General features: G+C 36.9%; 1 protein-coding gene across 5 annotated transcripts in view; it reads left to right on the top strand.

Moving 5' to 3' along the window:
- Positions 1-12,165, top strand: part of MAP9 (microtubule associated protein 9) — a 57,266-nt gene that overhangs the window by 19,192 nt on the left and 25,909 nt on the right. For 4 of the 5 annotated variants that reach the window (XM_072773742.1, XM_072773743.1, XM_072773740.1 and 1 more), the window contains exons 8-13: positions 834-904; positions 2,085-2,253; positions 3,177-3,266; positions 4,599-4,760; positions 4,893-5,038; positions 5,203-5,335. In XM_072773742.1, the coding sequence (XP_072629843.1) occupies positions 834-904; positions 2,085-2,253; positions 3,177-3,266; positions 4,599-4,760; positions 4,893-5,038; positions 5,203-5,335 (771 nt within the window). Of the gene's footprint in view, positions 1-833; positions 905-2,084; positions 2,254-3,176; positions 3,267-4,598; positions 4,761-4,892; positions 5,039-5,202; positions 5,336-8,017; positions 12,080-12,165 lie in introns of those variants that run through there. The other variant, XM_072773744.1, reaches the window with a different exon arrangement.

The following is a 12,165-nucleotide window of genomic DNA, read 5'->3' as shown; positions in this document are numbered from 1 at the left end:
CCAGGTATATTGTTCGTAACCACTTTCCTTAGGAAAAGTCACTCATGATAAGTTAGCAAAGTGCTTACATCTGTGCTGTCACTTCAATGCTAACACCTGTCTTTGTAAAATAGAGAAGTTACTCCTTAAAAAGAAGGGTATTCTGAAATGTATAGACAGGATCCTAGAAATGTCTGATAGTGTCTAATAGATGCAGTTCTAAGAACAACAGGCAATCTCTATATAGCAGGTGAGATCATAACATCTGTTTTGAGTCCTTGGCTTTGTCTTTAACCCTCCGGGGGAATCTTCTTCAAGTCTGAATTACATCATTCCCCTGCTAAGGTCTCTTGGTTGGATTGTTATCAGAAGAATAAAATGCAGACTCCACCCCAGTTCCTCATGACCTCACATGATTGCTTCTCTGACCATTTATTTGTCCATTCTCACTGCTACTCACTGTGCTTCAGCATTGTTCACCTTCTTCTGTTTCTCAAAACCGTCAGGCTCTTAGCATTGCTGCTGCTTTCTTTCCATAGACCTTCCTTCCCAGGGCTCATTTCTTCCCATCATTTGTCTTAGTGCGGCTGTCAAGACCTCAGGGAGGCCTTCCCTGATCACTGTCATTATCGTAACCCCTCACCCTAGTTTATCTCCTTCATGACTCACATCTGTTTGGTGTTTCATGTCCCTCAACCCTCTCTAAAATGTAGTATCCTTATTTGCTTTCAGCGACCACTGGACTCGATGCATAGTAGATGCTTTAGAAACATTGATTTCCTGGCAGTTTGGCCCTAAGCCTAACTGTGATACTTATGGTGAATAATCCATCTATGATATATTCTATTTTACAGAAAACAGTTGAAGATAGAAATATGAAGAATAAAAAGTCAACAAATAATAGAGCGTCCAGTGCCTCTGGCAGGTAATAAACTATCGGTATCCCTCATTTATGAGTTTACGTTCAACAAAGCTAATTTTAACTTCTGTAAAGTGAATTTCATTTGTATTATTTGATTTTGATTAAACTCCCGTCTCATGAAATGAATGAAGTAGTCACTTCATGATAAAACGCCTCAGCTGATCATATGCTTTTATGTAAAGGAGTTGATTAGGGGTTCCCCGTTCTGTACATTCCTAATGGGATAGCGTTTCTTTGCTGTTTTTCCTAAATGATATACAGTAATGAGCCAATGTCCAGCATTATTACACTTCTCTATTAGGTATCTTTGTCTAACACATGAAAATTGTACTTAAAACCTTGAGATTATATGGACTAAGTTGATTTATTAAAATGATAAGACACGGGACACCTGCTCAATGGTTGGGCATCTGCCTTGGGCTCAGGGCGTGATCTTGGGATCCTGGGATCAAGTCCTGCATCGGGCTCCCTGCATGGAGCCTGTTTCTCTCTGCCTGTGTCTCTGCCTCTCTCTCTTTCATGAATAAATAAATAAAATCTTAAATTTAAAAAAAAGATCGGACTCTATATTGCTTCATTCACACTAATGATAATGAATGTCTCCCTCATGAATGCTAATCAAACCTTCTCTTTTAAATTATCATTAATGAAATAAAACAAGAGCCAGCAAACTTTAACTGTAAATTGCCAGTTAGTACATGTGTTAGACTTTGTAGGCCAGACAGTCTCTGTTGTAACTACTCAGTTCTGCTGTTGTGGCAGGGAAATCTGTGGTGCAATAAACTTACGAAATAAACAAACTGTACAAACCTGGACCATGGGCAATATTTTCCTGCCAACTCCTGAAACTTTATAGTTAGAGTAATTTTTCTAATAAGATGATACAAGAGAATTAAAATCTACTTTATTAATATTATTTTTTCCATATAACTTTTAGATATAGTCCATTTTTCTTAAAAATGTTCTAATTACAAGAATCTAGAAATAGCAGTTTGAAACTCTTAGTAGACTAAGAAAAGACTATCGTCATTTTCCTTTTTTATCATCCCTTTCAAAGTATTTATTAATTTACAATGTAATTTCAAATATAGTAGTTGTATATTCTAATTAATTTTCTGATGAATTTTTCTTCTACCAAGTGCAACTGTAATATTTTATTTTGATTTATTTGGATTTTTTTCAGATTAATGACCTCTGAGTTTTTAAAGAAATCTAGTTCTATGCGGAGACCTCCATCGACAACTACCTCTTCTCACTACTTAGGGACTTTGAAAGTCCTGGACCAAAAGCCCTCACAGAAACAGAACATAGAACCTGAAAAAGCAGATAGCATAAGGGCAGCTGTTTATCAGGTAAAAGGAAAACATGTAACAAAAAAATGAACTGATTGCGCAACAAGGTTACCCATTCACCAAGGAACAATGACCTCGTAGGCATCGTAGTTTAATATTTCCCCTATTGGAAAAGATTTTCCTTTATAGGGATGCCTGGGTGAGTCAGCAGTTGAGCATCTGCCTTTGGCTCAGGTCATGATCCTGGGGTCCTGGGATCGAGTCCCACATCGGGCTCCCCACAGGGAGCCTGATTCTCCCTCTGCCTGTGTCTATGCCTCTCTGTGTGTCTCTCATGAATAAATAAAATCTTAAAAAAAAAAATTTTCCTTTATAATATCTGAACAACCCAGAGGTATTTTTACTAAATTATTTCCTTCCAAGCTTTGCTTAACTGATCATAGTTGTTTAAGAGAATATGCCACAGCACTTTATAAAAATACAGTAGAAGCAAAAATGTGGTTAATGTCTATATATGTTTATATTCTTTTTCTTCTTAACATGTATATTGTTAAGAACTAAAAGAGTTTTAATTTTTTCTTGGGCCTTGTAATTTCATTAAGCTTACAGAGAAAAAGGCTTTCTTGATTTGTCTTCACAATTCCAAAAGAGGTTCTTTTTTTGGTCTTGTTTGTTATACAAAACAGTACACTTTAGAAAATTGTACTTAAAAATTTTGGAGAAAAAAATGTTAACTTATGTAGCCATTATATTCAATCTTTGAAGTCTGTTGTTAAAACTAAGAAAGATAACGTATTTTTCTTAACTCATGCTCGTCTTTACGTATTAGAATATTATCAGAAAAAAGAAGCATGATACTGGCTTATATGGAATTTCTAAATTTTGTTTGCCGTTTTAAAAATTTATAGTATTTCAGAAATGGATAAGAATTCTAATTCTTTTGGGAAACTGAACATTCTATTCTTTTTTTCTTATTTTCTCAGGAGTGGTTAGAAAAGAAAAATGTGTATTTACATGAAATGCACAGAATTAAAAGGATTGAAAGTGAGAACTTAAGGATCCAAAATGAACAGGTAATCTGACATATAGAAGTGGAAGTTATTCTGGATTTTTAAGTCAGTAAAATATCTCTCAGTAACATTTCTAAAGCCACTGGTTTTTAAATGGCAAAATAACCTGTATATAAAAGAATGGATTTCTGATTTCCTTTCTGGTACTCCATACATTTCAGTTTGACATAAATATAATCCTCTCGCAAGGAAACAGATACACAGAGATTTCTATTTTGTTGTTGTGGAATAGATCTGACACTACTGATTAGGAACATGTGATTGCTTCTGACCACCTATTAACTCTTACTTCACTTTTCACTATTAAAAACTGACTTCAGTCTTATGACTTAGCCAAGAATGGGAAGGGTCATCAGACATCCACCTCCAGTTTTCCTCTTTTCCATCTTGAATTTTATATGTGTCTTTAAGACCAGCTCTTATGTGAGCTCTTGACCCGACTTCAGTCTCCATGTAGGCCTGGTGGCCTGCAACCTGCTTAGTTCCCTCCCATCTTCTAACTAAAGTGCCTTTCCTGTGCTGTCCGACACTACAATGGACTTGGAAAGAAGGCTACTTCCCACATGCATGGTGCTGCGTGGAGCAGCCCTCCAGGAGGTCCCCACCCCCCATCAACACGTCGGCACCATTAGGAGGCTGTGCTCAGTGCCACACACCTTCCCGTGTGATCTTCACACTGCGTGGAGGTAGCTTGTACCTTTACTCCTAAATAGTGTCTTCTCTTTGTAAGGCTTTATGTCGTGTAACATTACACAGAATTATTAGGCAAAGGATAGTATGGGATTAGATGGAGGTAAGTCAAGTAATAACATACCTACCATATGCTCACCAACATACAGGTTCAATATTTGGGTGCTGCTTGTGTTGTCACAATCTTATGGTTTAATGTCCACCAAAACTCGGGTTCAAGCAAAGATCTATTTTGGCTTCCTAAGTGGCTTGGCCGGGTTACCCCACTCTGACTTACTTTATAAACCTGTAACTTTCCTGATCCTTTTCTTGTGATGGAATGTTTTATTATGAGCATTTTGCAGGAGCACTCAGCCTTTATAGTTTATTTAGATAACATTTTAGTACGCTTCCAAAAAAGAGGTCTTTCTCATAGCAGATCAATATCTGATAAATGGTTTTAGAAAAGAATATTTTAAATGCAATGAATAGTTCTGGTGACATTCTTTTTTCCAATCAGCTTGTCTAAGCTATTCTAAATAAGTCACCTGCTCTGCGAAACGATGACTATGAAGGGAATTCAGCACAATCCATACGTGTGTGTCGTATCTACCTGTCTCCGTCTGTTTATGCACACACGTCTCAGTCTCTTATTTTCTTGATCAGAAAAGAGCTGCTAAGAGAGAAGAAGCATTAGCATCCTTTGAGGCCTGGAAGGCTATGAAAGAAAAGGAAGCAAAGAAAATAGCTGCCCAAAGAAGGCTTGAGGAAAAAAACAAGAAGAAAACAGAGGAAGAAAATGCTGCCAGAAAGGGAGAGGCGCTGCAGGTACTCAGTGGCTTGGAGTCCCCACAGTCATCATTTCACCATATCACACACCTGCATTTGTGTCTAGCTGTTTCTCTCTTTACTTGATTGGTTTTTCGCAGTAAATAAGAGAATCGTTATGAACTTTTTCAGGCTTTTGAACGATGGAAAGAGAAAAAGATGGAATATCTTAGAGAGAAAAATAAAAAGGAGAGAGAATATGAAAGAGCAAAGAAGCAGAAAGAGGAGGAAACAATTGCTGAGAAAAGGAAAGATAACCTAACAGCCATTGAGAAATGGTAAGAGGTCAAGTGAGAGCTATTTTGATAGATTTCAAGTGAATAGCACTTGTGGCTCCTAAAAAGATTATATGCTTGACACTTACTAATGCATTGCCATCTCATTGCTGCAGAAACTTTATTCTCCCCTTTAACTGTCCAGTGTTTTATATTATCCTACATAGGAATGAAAGGAAGGATGCTTTTTTCAAAGAAAAAGAGAAAGAGAAAATAAATGAGAAGAGAAGAGAAGAACTGAAAAGAGCAGAGAAAAAAGATAAAGATAAGCAAGCTATTGATGAATATGAAAAATGGCTGGTAGGTGTTGTCTGTGAATGCACTGTGGCTTGTGAATGTACTTTATTTGTGACTTTTGTGTCCCTAATTCCAGTTCTCTGTGCCCCTTGCCTACTGGCCATTCTTACCTGAAGCTGCCTTGTGGAATCTGTTCTCTCCCCAAGTCTGTCATATTGTCTTTGATTTCCTCTTTTCTGTTGACGCCTCTACTCTACCCTCAAACGGTCAGAATTAAAAATTCAGGCATCATACTCTTCCTTAACAGCATCCCCACATCCCCACATGCAGTCACTTACCAAACACTGACTCTTGCAGTGACTTTGCAATGACCGTCATGTCAGAAATCATGGGACGCTGCCAAGTGCATGCTGCCGGTCTGCCAGACGGTTTTAGGTGGGACTGGTCACGACACACAGTAATGCTGAATTGAATGGTGAGAAGGTTGTTCCATCCTCTAAGTTGTCTTTTGATCTTTCTGATGACCTCAAGGAAAAGGTCTCGTTTTGGTGTTTTTAAGTGAAAAAAAGTCAGTAGGAAGTTTGGGAGGAAATGTCAAGGCGGACTTAACATTATTTTGTTTTTTATGTTTTTTGTTTCAGTGTACTTAGGTTGATAGTTTCTTTTCGTTAATGTTAAGCAAAGTACTATTTTCTGTCTTTAAATTTCATCATAAATATGCACGATTATCAAGTTTTGACTAAGTAATGCGTTCATATGAATAAGTATTTTACTTGAGTAGGTGGCGCATTCCTATGAGTGGTTAACACATCACATGCCGCAGCAATCAAAACGTGTACAATTGCTCTGTTGGGTTTAGAATCCAGTAGGATTCTCACTCACCCGCCTCTTTATTCTCCTCTGGTCCCCCGTCTTGTCTTCTGCCCCGTTGGAGTCTCGGTGGCCCACGATGGCTCTGTCGTGGCCTCTCACACCCCACGTCTCTCCCACTTGTCCGAGTCCTCACACATACTGTTTGCTTGACCGAAACATTCTCTCCTCGATGCCTACCACAAGGGGCTTGTCTTATCCATCTTTTCTCACTTTAAAGTGACTTTCTCTGAATCCACTTTTCTTGTTTTTTTTTTTTTTTTTTTTTTTTTTAAGATTTTATTCATTTATTCATGATAGAGAGAGAGAGGCAGAGACACAGGCAGAGGGAGAAGCAGGCTCCATGCAGGTATCCCGATGTGGGACTCGATCCCGGGACCCCAGGACTGCACCCCGGGCGAAAGGCAGGCGCCAAACCCCTGAGCCACCCAGGGATCCCCCCTGAATCCACTCTTCTATGAAAGTGTTTTTCCTTAACAATCACAACAATTTTATGTTCCATAAAAATTCTCACAATTTGAAATCATCTGTTGTTTATTAACTGCCCATTTTGAAAATGACCTGAGGGGCAAGGACAGAATCTATGTGTTTGCATTTTAGAATCACTTTATGCGTGGCCCCCAGTATACTGCTTGACCCAGAGTAGGATCTCAGGGCTTAACAGTTGAGTGAATGAACACAAATCAAAGCAGTATAATACCCATAAAATAATAGCCCCCCCCCCCCGGACTTTTCAGAACCGGTTACAAGTAAGGATGAGCTATCAAAGTAACAAATTTACAAATTAATAGATGCAGGAAATTATAAGAACTTGGCTTATTTGAGTGTCATTTGGACATGAAATCACTTCAAAGAATTATCCTACAGCAATAGAAATGTCAAAAGCCCTAAAGCATTAAATATAAAATGCCAAACAATAGAAGAACTGAAAGAAAATAAAACCCTATCAGGATGCCTGGCTGGCTCAGCAATTGAGCCTCTGCCCTCAGCTCATGGCGTGATCCTGGGGTCCCAGAAACGACTCCCACATTGGGCTTCTTGCGAGGAGCTGCTGCTTCCTCTGCCTGTGTCTCTGCCTCTCTCTCTGTGTGCCTCATGAATAAATAAATAAAATCTTAAAAAAAAAAAAAAACGTATCAGGTCTCATGGAGATAAGATACTTTACTTTTCTAACCTGGAAAGTGCTGTAGAAATAATAAAGGAAAACAGGAATAGAAACGGAATTTAAAATCATTAATGCATTAACATAAAAAGTCAGTGCAGGGCTGTTTGGAGGGTGGATTCCTACAGCTGCTTTGAAAAATCAGTCATTTCCCAGGAAAGTTGAACATATTCGTATATGCAAACCAGCAGTTTCACTCCTAGGCATATACATGGAGAGAAAATCTTGACTGTAAGTACAAGGAATCAAACAGGAATGTTTGTAGTATTGTCTTTGTGCGGGGAAAAAACCCCATCATGTTTTCGACAGCAACAAAAATAGGTTAACAAATGGTGGTAAGTAGTTATCATGACATACTCAACCTTTGCAGTAAATTGAGTTCTGAGAATCTGTTCTCAGAAAGTCATCAGTAACTTCTCATAATTATTCTCTTTGGGTTATGCAGTTATAGGTCTTTTCTCATTTTTTCATAATTTTGTTTAAATATTTTCACTTTTAATATTAACAAATACGTGATTAAGTGGTGCATTAATACCTGTTGGTGGTATACTTATAAGTGAGCAATGTTCTCTAGCCGTTATTCCTTTCAATTAAGTAGGAAATGACATTTAAATGTCTTATAATAGATTTCTTTGTTCTTCAGCAAGCAACCTGTTTTGAAAATAATGTTCACATGTGTATATAAATTTTTAGTTTTCTATTTTTCTCTTTAGGAAAAGAAAGAAAGGCAGGAAAGAATTGAACGAAAACAAAAGAAGCGTCATTCCTTTCTTGAAAATGAGGCACTTCCTCCTTGGAGCCCTCCAAGCAGAACTGTGTTCTCAAGAGTGTTTTGATAATTCTTATTTTTACACTATTTAGTTATTTATCAATTCACCATTTTAGTCACTATTTATTCAATTAGTTATAGTTAAAAGACTCTATTTTAATTACATGCCGGCTGTTTCCATTGACCATGGAGAAGATGATTTGGGGTTTAATCGGTGAAATAATTGCAAGCGTTTTTTGAAATGAAGGTAAAAACTTCCTCAAATGAGAAGCTAATAATCAGATTGCTCTTACCATTCAAATGACCCTTTATCATGTCCTCAGAGTCCTTACAATCAGATGATCCATGATCACTTTCACTAAGCTTTGCATGGTATTTAAGTGTATTTATTCCCCAGAATAAAAAGGAAGCCATCTGGGTACTACAGTCATAGAAAAAATTGAATCTGTGAATGATTGTGCACCTAGATTCAGGTTTCAAGGGGAATCCTCACTGGGGTTATGCATATAAATATATAAATATATATATAGACACACACATATATTTTTTATTTCTAAAACTGATCTTTAGCTTTGCCTTGAGCAGTTGCCCTTGCACTGTGCAAGTTAAGAGTTTTGGTCAGTTGAGGCAGTAGTTCAGTAGAACTCAAATCAAGGCATTTTATTTAAGAAGTTTGCCTTCTATTTTAAGATAAGTTTTATCTGTCCCAGACTTAACGTGACAATCATAGGCACTTTATAGTGAGTAGACCTCTGAAATTTGTCTTCTAAATTCTAGCTCACTTTATTATTTCAGTGGTACCAAAAAATATCCATTTCTTGGTAGTGATAGACTTCCAGGAAAGTTATGGCAATTCCTTAAGAGTTCAAGGTCATTATCACTGTTAATAGTTTTTTCCAGACTAAAGCCATAAAGGTGATAAAGGCAATTTTTGATCTCTTAGCTTATTCCAGAGTCTTATAGCATATATTTAGAGGATAGCTGTACAGGAAGGCAATTTGCAGAAAATTCCCTAAGAATATTTATTTATTTGATCACTGCTTAATTGGACTCCTACTTGAACTGGTCAGCTACTTTATCACAGGCCAAATGTATGCGCTCAGAGCTGAAAGACTACTTTAGCCAATGATGTGATGCGACGATGGATGAGAATAATTCCTATTTTTTAAGCACCTAATGTATGCTCTCTGCTGGATCTTTACAAATGTGAATTCTTATCATTCTAATACTTATTCACTGTAGGTGTTATTTTGCAGATAAAAAATACTGAGACTCGGACAAATAACGTGCCATATATTTAGCATGTGACTGAGTTGGGATTAGAATTAAGTCTTTCTCCCTCCCAGAATCCATATGCTCATTTTTATGCTCTGTATTTCCAAACACATTTTACCTCTCAGATCTTGAAGTCATGTATTGTTATCTGGAGATTATCTTTCCTTTACGAAGTATTTGTTTATTATTAGAGATGGTCAAACTTTATTAGATCTGTAAAATGAAAGAAGAGCCCATAATATTTAAAGAATTCATCAAATGCCTTGTATCTAGTATTAGAATATCAGGAAAGCCAGCAGGCTGTGGAACGTAGGCTTTGAGATAGTCATTCAGGAGGTTCCACTGTGAGGATTAACTTCCTTGTGCTTTGTGTGCAGGATAAACGTGTCATGGGTGACTTTCTAAGATCACATCACTGCTACAGATAAATTTGTTTTAAAATTATGAACAAAACCAAAGCTGCTTTATACCTCCAGGAACCAGGAGAATACTTCATGAAATTGAAATTCTCAATACTCAGTGTGTATTATTATCCACATGGGATTTAGCTGCTCCTTTTTTTTCACCAAATATGTATATAGTGCCCACCCAAATGAATCGTTGTTTATGGTATCTAATTAGCTATTCACAGCTAAAAAGGTATTTGCAGATTCCAGGGAAGTAAAAGGAAAAAAGATTGTGAGATCATAAATGTATGTGTCATAAATTTCACGTTAAATATTTACTTAAACTTCCCAATTATTTTCTGCTCTATTATCCTGTTTAGTGGCCTGCTGTTATCAGTTCTCAATTCTTGTGAGCACTGGGTGAAATTACTAATTAATGTAAAGCACATGGCATTGTTTTCATTTCTTTACTGTCAAGAGCCCTGCATTTCCCCACTTCATGGATGTGAATAGGTTAACATGGGTGGGTTTTTTGACATATATTTTTAGCATACAAGAAGAAATCTGTGATTTCCTTGCCAGCCCAGCACTCAAAAGAGAATGTGGAGATGACCCGTATTAGGCAGTTCCTAAAAGGATATCTAAATTCTAATTTCTTAGCACTGCTTGTAAAGTAGGATGAAAAGGGAAACTGAGGTGTTTGCAAAGACCCAGCAAGTCATTTCCCTCAAATGGCGAACTTTGTCTCATTATGGTAATTAATCTTATTATTTCCTGTTTATAGCAACCATGCTGGTCAGTTGTCTAGTTGAATGAAATCCTCTTTTCTGCAGCAGAAATAAAACTGGGCTTTGGGAGCTGGGTGAAAGTAAAGTACTACTTACTTTCTGAGATCTAAAGGCACAAATCCAGCCTGGTAATATTCTCTCGATGTGCTTATCTGTTTAAGGGTTTATCTGTTAAGGGGTATCTGTTTAAAGGGTCCCCATATATCCTTAAAAGTATCAAATATCTATATATATATATTTGCTCATCAAGTTCTCATTAATTCATAATATGGAGGAATTAAAATTCAAATTAAGGATATTAAAAGCCTATAGATTTACAGATTAAACTTCTAGTTTTGTAAATTGTATTAATCACTTGAATGCTGACACTTCAGAGTAAAGAAAGTAGGAAGTCAATGAATATTTTAAAACAAAGCTGAAAACAACTTGCCTAGAAATTTACATTTCAAGACAAGAAATCAAATTTTATAAATAATTATTTTCCATAACAACCAAGAAAGCAGTGTTACATAAATAAAGAGAAACTATATGGCATTTCAGATCAGAAGGAAGAGGCAGTTCTCTTAAGATAGAGTTGTTCAGGGACAATAACATTCCAGGGGTTTGTATCGCATCACATTTTGAAAATGTTATTGTTTGAATAGTATTGATATTTTTCACTGTGGCCAAAGCACTAGCTGATAATAGCTAAGGTCCAGAGTTGTATTAACTTAGAGTGATAAAACTCTAGTGCATCTGGAAGGTTTAATAGTTTAATAAAACTGCCTCAAATGCTCTAAGTTGAACCAGACAACTGACATGCCGGAACCCATACCACTAATCATAAGAATCTGGAGTTAGAAATCAGGTGTCCAGTTTTCTAGTTGTAACCTGCCCACCACTCCATGTAGTTCTGAGAACCTGGTAAAAGATGTCACTCTAACTTCCATAACCATGGTTATTATCGACTTAGTTCATTTTGATCCTCTCAGATGGTCCCTGATTCTTCAGTGCCTTCCCATAACCCCATCAGGTCAAGGGTTGGGGCACCTCTCTGGGCACCTTTGTTACTACTTCATGGGTGGGAGAGTACTGAAGGTTCTCAAGCCCTGAGTCACAAGGCTTTCCCACACAATGGGAAAAAGGAATTTCACAAAATGGGGGAAATTGCATGTTAGTTAGTTAAAGTAGTTCCCAAGAAAAAACTAGTACAGAAAACAGATTTTCCCGATGTCATCTTGGCTCTAATTCCAGTAGTGCTATATTAGCAGGTATTCCAACCTGTGAGCTTCCAGAATCTACATCAGTTGCCCAACTTCCTAGGTACCTTGGCTGACCGAATAATGAATGCTATGTAAATGCTTAACTGGTGACTGCCCTGAATTCTTGTTGTCTTAAAATTTTATGTGATTTGATTATTTTGAAACATGTTACATGTAATTGTATAATGTTAACTAAATTATTGGTATTAAATTTAGGATGTTGTTTTAAGAATTACTTGAGGAGATGCATTTAATGTCTGCTTTTTAGTAGCATACTTCATGTTACGCTTAATTAAAGTTAGCCATTCAAGAATTATTGGGTGATATTATTTATTGATTGCACCAGATTTCATTTCATGATTTTGGAGAATGTGGTATGAGTCTTATTTGTGGGCTAACAAT

This window comes from Canis lupus, chromosome 13 (assembly GCF_048164855.1).
Source record: "Canis lupus baileyi chromosome 13, mCanLup2.hap1, whole genome shotgun sequence".
Taxonomy (NCBI): domain Eukaryota; kingdom Metazoa; phylum Chordata; class Mammalia; order Carnivora; family Canidae; genus Canis; species Canis lupus.
This window is presented reverse-complemented; position numbering and strand designations above follow the sequence as displayed.